Source organism: Barbus barbus, assembly GCF_936440315.1.
Source record: "Barbus barbus genome assembly, chromosome: 23".
NCBI lineage: Eukaryota > Metazoa > Chordata > Actinopteri > Cypriniformes > Cyprinidae > Barbus > Barbus barbus.
The window spans coordinates 7,755,301-7,772,623 of record NC_136751.1 but is presented as its reverse complement, the minus strand read 5'-3'; the positions used below and the strand labels follow the sequence as shown (position 1 = coordinate 7,772,623).

Below are 17,323 nucleotides of genomic sequence, written 5' to 3'. Positions count from 1 at the left end.
CTGTCTGATATTTAGAGATGATTATTTGTATAATTATATCATTATTATACCCTTAATCCATTCCACAAGCCAGCTTAGTTTAATAGTAATTTATCTTCTTTTATGTTTATTAATGTAAACATAGATAATATGCAATATAATTTTTAGAATCAGTAGCTTTAAACATGACTACATATGAGCTTCGATTTAAGTGTTTTATACCTATATTATAAACTCTAAAAACTAATTTTACAACTTCTACTTGCACTTACACGGCAAGATGTTTTCTTTAGGCTTTGCTCTTTCAAGGATAGATCGTTTTATCTTGCTGTGTAAATGTTTAAATTCTTCATATTGTTTAATCTTTGTGAATCGCACGGACTCTCTCACGAGAAGTGAATCAGTTTCTGTTCATTAATGAGGTCATACTTTCATGTGCACGTGCTCCCATTAACTCAGTATCAAGCCTGAGTTGACAAAGTTGTTGATCAGCTTAATGGTACCAACAAAGCTGGATTGGACTGGTTTGGTTCTCAACTCAAAACTACTCCTGTAACGGAGTTTGTTCAGCCACCATCATGGTACAGGCCCCTGGGCCACAATAGTTTGCATCCGATTAGTATTTATGACCTTAGTTGTTTCCATGTCCTTGTGTATAAGAAAACATTGGGAGATTAAAAAAAAAATGGAACATCTTTTAGATCACATCCTGTGATGGTGTTATTGGTACTAGAACAAGCTTATGAAACATTCCACAAACCTGCAGCAAATAACAACGACTGGTTATATCAACAAGTGTGAACTAACAGAGGGAAACGGCTTTTCTGAATTTTGCCCATGTGTATTTTCCCACTCAAAAAACAGACAGATAACAGTGATACACTTGCTGGCCATTTTATTGATGTTATTTTACAGTGAAACCAATGATAACAGAATGAAACCAGCATTTAAAGGCAAAATTAACCAAAAAAAAAAAAAAAAAAAACTTTCTACATGCTATATCTGAACCTAATTCAATCATGCTCGCTTGGAAAAAATATGTTTTTCATAAAAACATACAATTAAAATCAAATTAATGACTTATACAATATACTTCACCATTAACTTAATTTTAAATGTACCTTCCATTGGTTTTCTTCCATGCAGAGTTTCTAACAATATTTATATTTATGAAAAAAAATTAAGACTTTTAGGCGCATAAAATGCCATAAAGCAGTATTCCACTCGTACAAAGCACCTACAAGTAAAAAATAAAATAAAATCCTTAAGGTGAATCCTCATGAAAACAAATGGTTGAACTTGGGAGAACGTAATGAATTTCTGTACAACTCAAACGGATGAGTGATCATCCACAGCTAAACAAACACAGAGTGCCAAAACAGACCAGAATGGAAGTCCAATGCCTCACATTGAAAAATTACAACGTTCTTCAAATAAATATCTCACATCTGCTAAAAATAAATAAATGATCTTAACACTTCACTATGGCAAATGCAAAATGTAAAAGTAAAACATCGATGAAAGGGCAAGTGTTTATTTAAAGCACTACAGTTGGGAGACAGAACCTTCTGCTGTTACCTTGAGGTAGATAACGCCTTTACGAACCTACAGTTAACGCATCGCAAACCTACGGTTAATGTTTGCTGTGCTGGCATCACGTTTGAGGAAGTTTACAGTATGAACAAAATAACAACAAGACTTTGCTTTTAAATGGAAATGAGGTGGAAAAGGTCAAATAAATACATTAGCCTTAATTAAAAAAAAGGAAGAGAAAGGCCAAGACGCACTGCTTGTGTCAGTCCTATTGGCTGTCAGTCAGAAGGTCACATTATGATGTCAGTGGCGGTGTCTCCCACACGGTTAGTGCATAATTTCCGCCCTCTTTTTCTCTATTCCTTTGCTTGCAAATGGATAAACCATCTATTTCACTACTTAAGTTGTTCCTCTGTCTTTCCCTAATGTTTCTGAATCTACAGTACACTGTGTGCAAATGTCATGGCGTTAGTTTCTTTTTAAATATATATATATCAGAGTTGAAAATGAAAATTAGAGGCCAAAAACATATTTCATGTTTAGGAGCACAGTCCAGCACTTTGGATGAATTTATGAACTGAATTAACTTATATTTAATCCACAGATAAAAAAAAAAAAAAAAAAAAAAGAAATTTTCCTTAAAAGTAACCATATGTAAAAAGATAAAAAAAATGATTCAAGTACAGAAATACATAACTCTATAAAAAATAAGCTGGACTCTGCTTGAACGGGGTGGATTGTTTAATTTAAATGCTTGAAAATGCTGCTGTAGGTTTTATGGGCGATTTGTGGGGAGCGCTTAACAGCAGAGGGCGTTAACGTGGCCTGGATGGACTTCAGAGGAATGTCAGCCGCTCCCTCGAACCCCGGAATGGCCAGAGACTCCAGCTGCATGTTAAAGACTATCTCGCCGCCGCAGGATATGAAGTCATCCTCCGGTGTGGACTCCTCGACAGGTTCGGGGATCTCGGAATCTACCTCCTCCCGCTTGTTGAAGAGGCGGTCTAAGTAACTGCTCTGGCAGCCGCTGTTCTCCTTCTGGAGCTGCTCGTCTTTGCGGACGTCCCAGCAAGCCTCGTCGATTAGGCTGCTCTCGGTAACGTCGCTGTCCGTGAAACTCTCCCAAGGACAGGGTGCTCGGACGCCGAGCTGCGCCAGGTTGACTAGACACTTCTCTTCTTTCTCCTGACTGATGGACTTCGACATGGAGCCGCAAGGAGCACGGGTGTCCAGCTGGGAAACGGATGTATTCAACTCATTCAGGAGGTCAATGTCGTCGGATTCTGGCTGAAGGCTCATTTTGATGGTGCTGGCGATAAACGAATCAAAGTCGAAGCCCTGGTTGTGGCTCTGGTGTTTTTCCTGTTCGCGATCCTTCTCGGCAACGCAGTGGTTCTGAGACGCCTCTTGCAGGGCGATCTGGGCCTTGACCAATCCATTCTTCTCACACTTGGTCTTGCCTTTTTTGTCGTTCTTCTCTTTGCTTTGCTGCTCTTTCCAGTTGGAGATGTCAATGATGAGTTTGGGCTCATAGTAGTGGTTCACCTCACTGTCCCTCCAGATCAGATTGTCCAGGTAGGATGGGGACACAGCTTTGTAGTTGCAAGTGTAGCTGCACTCCTGGTCGCAGTATTTGTTCTCATGGTGATCTTCCTGTTGCCACGAGTGCTCTGGTGGAAGATCGAATGATGGATCCTCTAGGAACTTCTCACACTCCCCATCCATGTATTTTCTTGGATCGATCTGCACCTCCTCCTCGTCCGTGACATCTGACATCGCTCGAGGATCACGCTGCACATCTTCCAGTTCATGGGTGCTGTGCAGGTGCCAGTCTTGATCAGAGAACTGACTTTCATGGTACCTACAGAGTGAAGGAAAAACAAAATTATGGCATTGGCAAGATGGCAGCCAGGTGAACCAACTTCCCAAAAAGGAATTTTCACCATTAAGTGAGGCTCACCTGTCCCAGTTGTAGATGTGACTGTGGCTCTCATCCATGAGCAAGATGTCATCCACCTCATCCTCGATGTGGAAGGGGTGCAAGGACACTGGCTCATCTAGAGGGAAGGAGTAATCGTTCATGTACGGGTGAGCAAGAGCCTCTTCCGCAGTGAGCCGGTCCATGGGATTAAACGTCAAGATCTTCTCCAGGAAATCCAAGGCTACAGTGAACAAATGAACAATATGAGATTTAGACTGCCAACTCCGCTTTAGTATGAGTAGCAAAACGGAGATAATTCTCAAAAAAAAAAACAAGACACAATCCTATGGACTGCTGCTGGGTAAAGGGAAGGGAGTGCGCAAGAGAAAATGGTATGCAATTTCCATGAATTTAAGTGTCCATAAAATGAAGTTTCTATGAATTGCATGTATTCTGCAAAAATTCTTGTGCAACTAACCCTCAGGGCTGACTCCAGGCAATAACTTGGCGAGCGGCGTGTGTGGTTCTGACATGTCGTTCTTGATAAAGACAGGTATTACACTTTGGAGCTCCAGTCTGTCTTCCTCATGGACTACCGGAATGGATTCCAGAATCAGCTGCATCTGTTCCAGCTCGTGAGCTCCTGCGCACAAATACAAATGCTTGATTCAGAAACTGTGTCAAGGAAATTGCACTGCCAATATTTGGCACAAGAGACATTTGTATACTCAAAGAAACTGGCCTAGTTAGTGTGCATGTTTGAGTTTGGCAAGGCTGACAGTTAATATTAATCTCAGGGTCCCAACACCATTTGAATAATGAATTTCCATGACGCTCCCATTTGTACAGGATTACTGGATAAGCACTTGTTAAAATAAATTTATAGAGAACTGAACTCACAATTAAATTCAGATATTTCCATGGAAGTGGCAACCCTGTAAACCAGCTGTGCCTAAACTTGCATCCACTAAATTGCATTAAAACAGTTCTGCCCTAGTTTCCAAAAGGTTTGAGTTCATAGAAACAGCTTCTCTCTTTTACTACTACAAAAGAGCGGAAATAAAACACCTTGTCCTAGTTTTAGAATACACTAAGAATACAGGAAATGACTTTTAGCTACCTGATCATTGTATGTACAAGATAAGATAGTGTGACAAAGAAATTAACAAAAAAAAAAAGACGAACTGTTATAATACAATATTATAGGACTTTAGACATACACACACACACACTTGAATACCTGCAAAGAGAGTTTTTCCAGTCAGCATTTCAGCAAAGATGCACCCTGCAGCCCACATGTCAATGGCTTTGGTGTAGTTATTTGGGGAAAGGAGCAGACGAGGAGAACGATACCATTTAGTGACCAGTCCCTCAGACAGATGCCCCTAAGGAAGATAGAGAACATTTCTTACAACCAGTGTCACACAAAGATCCTTGGCAATAACACTGCAGTTACAAAACATCCTTTAAAAGGCATGCAGAAACTGTAATTCACATATATTGTGATAAGACCCCCTACTGCTTGAGCATTTAATACTTCACGTTGCTCATCTCATCTCATCCATTGATGAGGTCATGCACCACAAACACTCAGGACAGCTGTACTAGAAATTCCTGACTAAAGCAGGGCTACCAGCTCCAACACATGGCCCAGGTTCACATCTAGCCTTTAGTTGAAAAGACAGCTGTACCCTAAGATACAAAACTTGCTTCAAGAAGCATCTGAAGGACAAACAGAGAGACAATGACTAAAGGATGAGACAAATGGACAGACAGACCAAGAGATAAACAGTTCGTCTGGACAAAGAATCAGGATAATCCATCACGTGCCTGACACGACAGTGGACAAGTCAGTGACATCAACCTGCTCGTATGGGTCACCGTTCATACTAAAGACCCTCACACAAACTCAGTGTACACATCCAGTGGCCAAAACAAACAAAGTCTAGTGGTTCTTGAGGCCAGAATTTTCCCAACAGTTCAGTGTGAGGGCTATTTTTGACTCCATGGTCGTGTTCTTTTCAGGGTATGTGTCAAGCTGTTAAAATCAGATTACAGCAGACCATATGTTCACAATTGGCCATTGAAAAACCTTCTCAGGAGCAGCAAATACCATCAGAGCCTGACAGACTGAAATCATTTCACACAATCACGACCTGACCTCAGTGTCCTTTCACTCCCTCTTAAAACAGCAAGATGCTTTGAAGAACACCAACTTAAAAGGATTACAAAACAAACATCAGTCAGTTTCTGCGTAAAAGGTCTGGTGCAGGGTTACATAATGCAATGAGAGCAGATTACCTGGAAGCATATTACCAACATTCAGATCACATTCTACTCAAAGACTACATAAAAAAAAGATCCTGCTAAAGGATTAAATGTGATTAAACTATATTGTAAAGCTGTCTGACACAATCTGTATTGTTAAAAGCACTATATAAATAAACGTGACTTCACTTAAAAAAAAAAAGTAAATTGTCATTTACTCACCCTCATGTTTTTCTAAACCTGTATTTACCCGAGTTTTTATGTTGAACAAATGATATTTTGAAGAATGCTGGTTATCAAACAGTTGATGGTCCCCATTGACTACCATTTCTTTACCTACTATGGAAGTCAATGGGGACCAACAACTGTTTGGTTCTTCAAAATATCTTTTGTGTTCAACATAAGAAAGAAACTTATACAGGCTTGTGACAACATGAGAGTGAGTAAATTGACAACTTTCATTTTTGAGTGAACTATCAAATAAATGATAATTGCCTGTTTCAGAGTAAAGCGTGGCACTGAATACTTACAGGTAAGCAACTCATTTTGCACGTGGTTGGAGTCCTAGAACAGTCCAGTTTGCAGTATAAAATTCTAAATTCTAATTCTCATTTAGATTAAAAACTACTTGCAGCATCTTTGTTTGGATCTTGATTAAAATACAGTGGTTGCCTCTAATTCAAATTATAGAAAAGCCTTAGTTCGTTTATATCAAGAGATTTCCTTTGTTTTATTTATTTGATTAGGGGGTTGTTTTAAAATTTCAATTTAGTTTTTTTTTTTAAATTTCAATTTCAAGAAGAAATATGCAGCATTTTGTAGAAGGAATAATAAAAGGACACTTTTTCATTTATAACCTGAGTTGATCGAATTGTTATATTCCTAGAGAACAGCATGTGCTCATTCAGAAATTGACGAAAGAGTCTTAATAAGGTCAGTGAAACACAAACGTCTGCATAAATGATTCTCGAGGAGGAGTCAAACCTAACCAGTCATGACACATTTTAGGAAACTCATTTGAATGTTAAATAAATCCACCCTCGCTGGTGGCGTGAGGTGGCAGATGACATGCAAAACGTGAGCGCTCCAAACCAACCAGCAGGACGTTTAAATGTCAGACAGAATTGACGGACTCCATCACAGCTCATATTTATCTGCGTTTGCTAAGGCAAGCATTACTACCGCATTACCACGTAAACTGAAAAAAATCTCTTCACAAAAGGAATTAGCATCTCCTTCCTTTTTGCTCTTTCATGAGAACGCAGGGTGAATATTTAAAAAACAAATAATCTTCCATTTCTGTTCTAAGGTGATCCGAGGCCACAAAAGTAGGTCAAAGTCTAGTGATGGAGTCAGTTCAGGCTGGTTTCAGAGCTTCTCTCATGAGTCAATGTGAGAAAGACGGCTGAGAGGAGTGAGAAACACTCCAGGCCCAGTTTATGCCTCTAAAAGTCCCCTGTGTACAAGAAACACAGTCTCCAGTCACCACATTTAACATACACACAACGAACAGAGGAGACCCTTTGCAGCTCAACGGGGGGAAAAACAGCCTCTGGTAACTTCACAAAAACTCCAAAACCTCAAACGGCTGCAGAGACGAGGCAGAACAAGTCTGAACCCAATGACACACGCAAGCATCAAAAGCAGGACTTGGAGGAAAACCAGAATCCAGAGAGCTCAGCCAAACACAGACAAAGAGAAGAGAAGAGAGGGGGAAGGGAAGAAGGGGGTTGATCCGCTTTGCACGTGAATTCCAAACATTCCTCAGACTGGGTCGGATTTCTAGAGCAGAGCAGCTCAAGATAAAAAGACCCTCTAAAAATAAGCAGCTGCCCTTCAACACAGGATCCCTCTCACAATACTTTAAAAGCCCATGTTCTACAATTATACATTTTTTCTTCTCTGAGGTTTACTAATCGAGAGCAGAACCTAGCTTTACTTGATTTTCTTTCTGTTTTGCCCTTAGAATTGAACTGGCCTTTTTTTTGCTACTGTACCTTTAAGACTTGTAAAACATGTAAATGAATGCTGCTGTTGTTGAATAATCTGTATGCAGTACTTCACAAGTAAAGTGTATTGGGGTAAACGGCCAAACTCCAAAATTAATTGAGCCGAGTCCCTGTACACTTCTGTATAACAAACAGAATACCTTGCCATGTAGAGCGTTTCAAATTAGAGACTTGTGAGGTTCTGTTACAGTTAGGATGCTGCCCATGCATGTAGAAATTAATGCAGCTCACCAGGGTATGGTAAAAAGCTCATGTCCATGCAATACTGAATTATCAAAACGGTGAGAAAATGTCCCATTTAAAAGATTATTTGCCTTTGGTACAGCAAGTTCTCTTTTGAAAATGTTGCAAGAACAAAAAGACCAAATAAAATGACCTTTAAAATTACAGAATAAACCAAACACAAATCCCATTGCTTTCTTCCATACACAAGGCTTGTTCTGAATGTGGAGGGGTTCAAATTAAAGCTTCCAGTCACGGATGAATCATTACCTCTCTAGGTCTGAGAAACCTCGTTTAAACATTGCCCAATTACACTTTCTCCCAGCCCTGACTAGTACTGCCATGTTCCAAACAATGATTTTTCAGCCACAGAGCCTTACCTTATGTTTAGTGCTTAAACAACAGCCTGTCTGAATTATAGCTTGAAGCTAGATCATAGTTAGCCCTTCAAAAATGACCCCATTTGCATGGACAGAAGCCCTGTCTTACTGGATGCAGGCCATTTTAAAGACTTTACTGGATTGCCTTCACTCACTGACAAGGCCCTTCATGTTGTAGCATCCAGCCACATCTGACGTCTGCTATGGTCATGACACAAGCAAGAATAGATTGTCTTTTAAACAAAACGAGAGCCATCTTTTGTATATAATGCAAGAGTGTCACAATTTAGGGTTTCAAAAAAAAAAAAAAAAAAAAAAAAGGGTGTTTCAACTATTTCTTAAATCTTGTAGAAATACATATATTCTAGGGAACGCAACAGAAAAAAACCGATGCATCAGGAAAAAAAAAAGTTAATGAATATAAAACTAGAGACAGTGAAGTGGCTGAGGTTTGCTTCCCACAAACCTCCATAAACCACCACTGAAGTGCTGACTGCAGAAAAGGGTCGTTTCACAGAGGCATCACACACACAATCCCGTTCTCCATCTATCAATGCACCAAACCGCTTAAACAGGTCAGCAAAAGTGAGCACACAGCAGTTTGACAATAGTCTGCAGCAAAGAGAGAGACAGACACGAAAAAAAAAAGAAGGATTGGAAAGAAGCAGTGTAAGAGTCAACCTCTTTACAAAATAGTGACATTTTCTGGAGAATTAGCAATCGTGTTTACATAAACATGAACTTTCCTAATATGTAAATCTAGTTGTATTCTGACTGTGTATGCGCAAATGAGTTACATGTGCCTCTTTTGATCAGAATTGTGTGTCATTTCAACACCGTAATCGGAATATCCACAATTCCCTTATATCTGTGCGTGTCTAAAAATTATTGGAGCACTACGGGAAACAGACAAACAAGTTCAGCTATTAAAGATAGCTGCATTTCTGGAACGTAAAGAAGAGAGACTCCATACAAGATTACAACACAAGGAACAAATCATTCACAGAAGGGTAAAATCATCATGAGTTTCATGACCTACATTCTGAAATCCGCTGTGCTTTGTGAATCAAAATTAATGAGCTGGTTAAACTACTGTGCAAGTTTACTAAAAACAAACTTAAATGGCAAAACTGAGCATGCTTCCAAGAGAACAGTGGGAAAAGAACATGTTTTCATTAAGCTGAAAACCAAAAATAAAGTTTATTAAATAACTAATCAAATTTAATAAGCAAGTTTTAACTGTTTAAACTGTACAAAAGGAAGTTTATACAACCTTTTTAATGATAATTATGTTTCTACTCAGAGTCAATGCTGAAATAAACATTAAACTGTGACTAATGACTTGTTTTCATGAGATTTATGACAATTAAAAAAAAAAAAAAAAAAAACTTATACCCATGTAGACATGGTCAGCTAGTCTGATTTCTCAAACCTTCCATCCTCAAACATAAGCAAGTTGTCACACGTCAGTAAAGCAGTTGCCTCCGTAATTACAGGACCAGAGCATATCATCTCACAATTGTCTTGTTCCTTGTAGAACAAACCCAGACCAGCAGAGTATGTGCGGGGGAGCGACAGCAGCTATTCATAGACCTCAAGCAGGAACAGCTCTCTCTCTCTAAAAGGCTCTGAAGGAGGCATCTGTATACATGTGTGAGAGAAGATCTGGCTGGAATATGGATCATGCGAGCCAACACAAAAGAAACTATTATAAATTTGAGACACGTGTACGCTTGGATCCAGCCACATCTCCTAACATCAGCCAGTGAAATCACCTCTCCACAACATACTTGCAAAACCACACACAAAACTGAACTGTTCAGGAAGCAATGAGAGAACCTTAACAGAAAAGTCAACAGCAGAATTAAGAAACTTATTCAGATTTCCCATTCAGGATATGAAGAAACACTGGGTATTCAACTCTTGATTCACAAAGGAACAGCTGTGCCGTTCTTTCTTACTATTTCTGGAGAGTCCTTTCAAAATACACAAGACATGTACAACCGGATATGCAGAAACTATACTGGATGTTACCATACAGGAAAGGGTGTCACAGAAACAGGAAGTCAGAGGTGTCATTTCAAGGAATGTGGCACTACTGTTTATTTCCTATGATACGTCGAATTAGTGAATGGAAGGAAATCTCATTCATAGCTCAGCCAAACACAATCAAAAAAGCCATCTGGATGGTTGTCAATGAGATGAAACAGACATCAAACACTGAAAAAGATAAATATGAGAAAAAAAAAAAAAATAGATACCTTATGGGAATAGTGGGGGTCCATGATACGGGCGAGTCCAAAGTCCCCTATTTTCAGTACCAAGTCCTCAGTGTTGACGAAGAGGTTGGCAGGCTTCAGGTCTCGGTGAAGCACGTTTGCAGAGTGGATGTATTTGAGTCCTCGCAGCAGTTGGTACATGAACAGCCGTGCATGATCCTCGGACAACAAGCCCTGTTCCAGTACTTTACAGAGGTCGGTTTCCATGTACTCCTGTACGATGTACACAGAGTTGACCTCCGTCAGAGAGCTCACGTCCTCCGTGAGCCTCCGGCCACTGGGCCCCAGCGTTTCAAACACCTTCACGATGTTGTCGTGATCGAGCCTGCGAATGATCTTGATTTCGCGCAGTGCGTGTTTGACGCTCTGAGGGTCGGTTAAGACAATCTTTTTCACGGCGACCCTCTTGTCACAATCGGTGTCGACAGCGGAAAAGACCAGTCCGTTGCCCCCATAGCCCAGAGGCTTTAGGTCCATGTAACGAGGGCCCAAGTCAAAGCCATGAATGTTCATAAGGCTTTCAAATTTCTCTGCCATTTTGCGGTCTACAAGAGCAGCTCTGTGCAGATATTATAGCAGGAAGGATTTCGATTTAACTTATATGCAGCTGATCTTAAGTTGCAACTACTAGAGCTAATTGAGAAAAGCAAACCTAACTTAGCAAAAAAGACGAGACAAACACTCAAGCCTATGAAGACTTGAGCGTTTCCCTCGAAACGACTGTTACAGCGTATTCTGAGATGCTTGCAACTGATTCGGATATGTTGCCAAGATATGCGGTCATCATCCACAGCACTTTTTAGCAGCTTTTTAAATTGTATTTTGTGGGAGATTTTTCTTTTAATTTCAATGTTAAATGGAATGAATTTGGAGGCCAATCAAATATCTCTGAACGTAACTGAAAAAAGTCACTACCTATAAAATCATAGTCACAGTGCAGAAATTTTCAGTGTATGACTGGCCCTGAGCAGCAGCATTACTAACGGTCCAAGTAAATTGACTAAATCTTTTTTTTTTCTTCCTTTTTCCTGTTCAAAGCACCTGATGTGGGGAAACCAAAAGGGATGATGATCTCAGAGAGACGATTTCTTCTCAGTGATCAGGCGGCTCCAGCTCACCGCAGTCGCAATCAAAACTATCCTCCATTTTACACTGGGATACCCTGCAAAACAGAGCAGAAACACAACTGATTAGCAAGTCGGAAGAGCAAAACTCGAATTAGAATCCATTCACTGAGCACTTCATAAATATGCTCTCTCTTTTCTAAGGAGAAGACATTGAAAATGTAATGAATCTGAGCAGTGCTCAACTGTATAAAGGATACTGAAAACAGTGTAAAATAATCTTAATGTAACATACTCATTTAAAAAAAGTCCACAAGTAGCCTACACAAAAGAATACAGAGGACCCCTTATTCAGTTCTCCGGTAAAACGCTTATACACTCATGACAGCCCTCCTTGGGCAATGCTTCCTGTGTTATTGTTCATGAACCCCAACTCTGACGCATCTACACGATCTGATGTCATGGGTTCCTGTTTCTCCTCCTCAGACTGTAAAACACACCGCAGTGATCCGAACACGCATGCAATGGATTGACACGGGCTTTCCCAGCCGGTGTCTAAAGACACAAAGGTTAGGGGCGATTCAGCCACGTTGCAGTAGTTTGAGAGGGAAATGATGGTCGACCATTTTGTTAACTGAAGGAGGGAGCAAACAAACACTGAATCGGTCATAATACTGATATTAAACCGACGCCTAGAAGTCATATATAAACAATGATAAAGTGAAAGTGTTAGTTAATAAACACAAACCAACTATATGTTTTGGATCTACCACATAAACTCCATTAAACACAACAACGACAATGTTCACTGCAACATTCAACACTCAAAAACTAAATATATTAAGACTGTCCAGAAATAACTAAAGCAAGTAGTTAATAATTAAATATTAAAGTAAATAGTGAGGATTTGATGAATAAAATACAATAACGAGGCAAACTAATAAACTATCGTGTTGTATATAGGTGAATTGTTTATATTGCAGTCCTGTAAAGTTTACGGGTAATCCGGATGTGTTTTTATGGTTTTATTGGTCATTTTCGGTCCTCCATTTTGCCTTCGGGCTACATGCTAAAGCTAAAACTGAACCGGCTCGGAGTCAAAACAATGCTTCAATTCAAACCACTATAAATAGAATCAATAACACAATAAAAACAATAGGAACCCTGATATAAAACTGATGTTAAAATAAAAGGAACAATAAATAACGACAGGATTCACATAAACATCAAGTCACCTTAAAACCGTGTTTTAAAAAGATTCATAACCGAGGTGATGGTTAAATAAAACTCTTAATAACCATACTAATGTCTTATATATGAGTAAACAGTGTCATCTAATGATTTACGCGTTAAATCTTGATGTTTTAAGGCGCTTCAACGCGTTACCTGAACAAAGAAGGTTATTGTGCCACGGCTGATCATCACGCCGCCCTTTTCCGTTAAAATAAACCCTTTAACCTATCCAAACAGCCACATTTACACCCCCAGACAGGCTCATATAGAAAGCATAGACAGTAAACATGTACTTACTCTTCTCACGGGTGTCATGTATATTTTATTCCTAACCGTTCTTGGTCAGGTTTGTATGCGCCACTCGCAAACTGCCGTGTGAAGCTCTTGTGTTGAAGCACAGTGAGTAAGCGCTGCTGCGCATGCGCACTGCGCGCTTCTATTTCTATCCGCGTGAAGAGCTGCTCTATGAAGCTACGCATGCGCATTGAATGCTCTTTGCACTCCTCGCTTCTTTTATTGCTATGAGAACTTTTATTGCTATATTCACTGTTTTAATTTATTTGTACTTTAATTTATAACAGTGCACACTGAATTGTGAAATCAACTAATAATTAGGTAAATGATTTTTTAAAGTTCACCAACAGCACATAAAAATACAACAATTTTTGTTTTAATTTATTTATTTTTTTCACAAAACTAGTGTATAACTAAATATTTTAAACATTTTTTTAGCATAGGCCTAATTATTTTAAGCATTACATATTTTATAATAATAAGCTTGATTTATATTTGAATAGCGCAGGCATTCTTTTAAAAATATTCAAAAACATCTCAAAACTCAACAATAAAATTCATTGTTATACATAGGCTAGTTTAAGCTATATTATTATTATTATTATTATATTTCTGCTCACTAAGGCATCAAATGGAATTACAAAAATAATGTGTTCAGACAGGTTTCCCTGAACAATATTTGTAATAATCTGTATCCTACAGTTATCACAAGTGCATTTTGTGTAATATTCTTCTAAATTAGGAGAGAACCTGCTGCAGGGTGTTACATAACCTACTCTTATTTGCTTCAGGGCGGATTAATTCCAGATGCTGATTTATAACGCAGGGTCTGCGGTGATGTAATTTGTATCTTGAACTTTCAGGGTTTACTTAGGCTACTTGTGTACTTTGTTAATTTATTTATTTGTCCATCGTCACAATCACAACAACATCATCGACTAAACTACCCATGCCTAACAACAACATCCTTCATAGGTTCTTATCTGATGTACAGACAGCATGTTCTGATCCAGCACTACTCACTGCATTTGGGTCGATTAGTCTCTCCCTCCCTGTTCCGTCCCCGTTATTTCCAGAAAGCACGTTATGGTTATTATCCGAGTGTCTTCATATGGTTATGAGCAGAGGACGCATGATGATGCTGCAACATCGCCGCAGACGAGCTGTCTGAAAACCATGATGCTCACAAGCTTCCAGGCGGATTTGGTAACCAACACGTGTTTAAACACACTGAATGTAGCTAAACTGAGCTGCATGAGGCGGAGCGGAATAATCAGGACTGTATGTCCTGCGCCAGCGCTGAATGAATGGATGGATGCGGCGCAGCATCATCAGCAGAAGCGCGCATGTGAATCCCCGTGCGCTCGCGTCTATGCCGCACTACGACTGCGCTTTATAACACCATCGCACTGCCATGTGTGAGCCATACTCATCATATCACACGTTTTATATACTCCTATATCCCAGCAGAAAACATTTTATAGATTGCTGTAACATTATAAATACAAAATAGGCCTATAATGTTTATTATGGATTTTATATTAATTATCAATCACTTAGGCTAATAAAATAAAATGCTGGATTGTTTCAACCCAATTTTGGGTCAAATATGGACTAACCCAATTTTTGGATTAAAAATTGAATGTAAAAACACCTGGGTTAGTCCATATTTGACCCAAAGTTGGGTTGAAACAACCCAGCATGTTTTTTTTAGAGTGTACTCTAAGTCCTCAGCTTTGTAAACCATCATTCTGAAAAAGCTGCCATTAATCATTTTTGAACTTTTTTTTTTCTTTTTTGGAGACAAAACAAATATTAACAATATATTTGAAAACATAAAATATATTTAACTTATTTTATTTCAACTAGCTGCCAAGCCAATATTTTACTTTAGTTTAATTTAAAGTACTAAGATAACTAAATAAATAAAAAAATAATAAACTATATACATATAAAAAAAACTAGGCTAGTAAAAAGTTCAATTAAAAACAGAAAATGTCTAAATAAAAGTATAATTCAAAATATTAACAAAAACTAGAATAGTATATCAACGATAATAAAATAACACTGCTTGAGCACTCCAGTCAGTGTATGGAAAAGGGAAAATGTACATTCTGCGTCTTTTTTTTCATCATTTTGTGTGGGTATAATAAATATTCAAGTCTAATATAAGGTGCAAGCTATTCATATGTGGGACTATTAAGAGGTTACCCATCTAGATAGCAATGTTGTGTAACGCGGAGACGTATAGTGTTACTGGTTATTAAAATTTTATGATGGAAGAGTTTCACACAGCCCTGTTTCACGCTTAACATCTTATAGGTCAGCCACTCTAGAAGCCCAGATCAACCCATAAAACACTTGCGTGACCCATGCAAACCTTTGTGATTGCAGAGGGATTCATTTGAATAAGGATAAATATAAACACAAGCTAGTGGTGTGATAATGTGGACTTTGTGTCTAGCATGTGGAAGGAGAACAGTAGGTGTTGGGTAACAGCTGAGGTGTGTCAATCCCTCACACACGTCAGACATTGAGGTTTATTACCCTCTCTATCACCAGACCATCTTAAACAAACGCTCACAACCCACTTTCACAACCTAACATTTATAAAATGACAACATTTCATAGAAATCACACATGAGGTTTTGCCTTTTCACCTTTGGAAGCTACCAGACAAAATGTGAACTTATTTAGACGAATCACACAGCCAAGATTATCCATCCACAATATGAACACAGTACCAAAATAAATGTGTAATGTTTTAAGCATTTACACACCATTTAACATGCTTTTTATATGCAAAACATCTTCCAGTACAGGAGCTCCCTTGGGGGAAATCATGAGTTGCTGATCAAGGGCACAATGACCAGTCACTCTATAGTTCCTGGGTCACGGCTGCTTGGCGTCAACCTGCAAGCATTGTGAAAGCAGCCCATATTATTAACCAGCAGGCATCCACTTGACACCATCACAGTTAATTACATAACATTCAGATGATTGACACCTCCATCCTGCAGAGAGATTTATCTTAGTTGTCGCAGACGTCACTGAGAAACTACTGATCAAAACCGTAAAGCCGTAGAGGAATGTTCCATGATCTATAGTTTACATAATCCAGTGAGCCAGTTATTACGGTCCAATGAGCCTCCTACACCCTCTCACGACTCTCTTTGCTGGACGCCTGTACATTCTGTTTACTGCTTGTGAGAACATGCTGTCTAGAGTTTTATTGGGGAATCAGCGCTCTTCTTACCAAACAGTTGATTTATGTGCCCTATAATTACATTATATCTATTCACTTAATGATGTTCCAATGAAGCTGTGCTGTAAATTGTAACTGTGCTGGTTTAGGGGTCACTGATGCACTTCTGATTATGAGAGATTTGAAGCTTCGCTATGCACAAGTGAGCCATGCCAGGACCTATCCTGAAGCTGTGTGTGTGCACCGTTTCTGGGACCCTTCCCAACCTGTCATCATAAATCACAGAAACATTCAGTGTCTATATTAAATGTCCTCAGACAGAGAAGGACACCAGGAAAAAAGGTCTCTGAAACTTAGTCAGCGGTGTTATAAGTGTCACCTTATTAGTAAGTGTTACAAATTAAGCAGCAAGGTTCAAACAAGTGAGGTCAGGTAAGAACAGGTAACTTACCATGGCTGAATTCATCCAACAGCAGCTGGGAATGCATTTTTAAATCAGTAATCCATGCGAAAGTGTCAAAGAAGTGAGAAAAGGTATCCAAAAGACAGTATCCAGTAAGCAGAGGTTAAAAACAGGTCGACACAGAAGGCCAGAGGGTGTCCAGAGCGGTAGTGGCAGGAAGAACACTCATCTGTTTCTGGACTCGGGCTCCATAGTGGGCTGTTATAGGCTGGGAGAGAAGGGGCGGAGTTTCTTCTGTGTATGGTTCTGTTAGTCAGCGCCAACTCTAGTCCTATTACAGGTCACTCTACAAGCTCTCTCTCTTAATCTTTTCTTATTTCTTGCACTTTTTACCCATTTTTCTTTATGTCATTAAAATTACTTGGGTGTTCTGTGCACATACGCAAACTAAGATTATTAGAATTTCCTTTTTATTAGACAGCAGCAGGCTGACTGCTGTTTGAGTTAGAGGTGAATCAAACAAAAGAGAAAAT

The 17,323-nt window shown here is 39.1% G+C and overlaps 1 protein-coding gene across 2 annotated transcripts; it reads right to left on the bottom strand.

Annotated features, from left to right (window-relative positions):
- Window positions 1-117: 117 nt before the first annotated feature.
- On the bottom strand, window positions 118-17,027 carry LOC306842747 (mitogen-activated protein kinase 6-like). Of its 2 annotated transcripts, none has more exons than XM_079373795.1 (6): window positions 16,839-17,027; window positions 10,574-11,753; window positions 4,674-4,818; window positions 3,912-4,076; window positions 3,473-3,674; window positions 118-3,373 (listed from the first exon to the last, which is right to left on the bottom strand). In XM_079373795.1, the coding sequence occupies exons 2-6, from the start codon at window positions 11,126-11,128 to the stop codon at window positions 2,254-2,256; spliced, it is 2,187 nt and encodes a 728-aa protein (XP_079229921.1). In that variant the 5' UTR covers window positions 11,129-11,753; window positions 16,839-17,027; the 3' UTR covers window positions 118-2,253. The 2 variants fall into 2 exon arrangements, with proteins under 2 accessions (XP_079229921.1, XP_079229920.1); XM_079373794.1 differs by lacking the exon at window positions 16,839-17,027 and adding an exon at window positions 13,186-13,293.
- Window positions 17,028-17,323: the final 296 nt, after the last annotated feature.

Coding starts and splice junctions, on each gene's coding strand:
- LOC306842747 (XM_079373795.1), bottom strand. CDS start 11,128: ATGGCAGAGAAATTTGAAAGCCTTATGAACATTCATGGCTTTGACTTG. Junction 4,819..10,573: donor ACCCCCACTATTCCCATAAG/GTATCTATTTTT, acceptor TATCTTCCTTAG/GGGCATCTGTCTGAGGGACT. Junction 3,675..3,911: donor GCCTGGAGTCAGCCCTGAGG/GTTAGTTGCACA, acceptor TGTTCACTGTAG/CCTTGGATTTCCTGGAGAAG.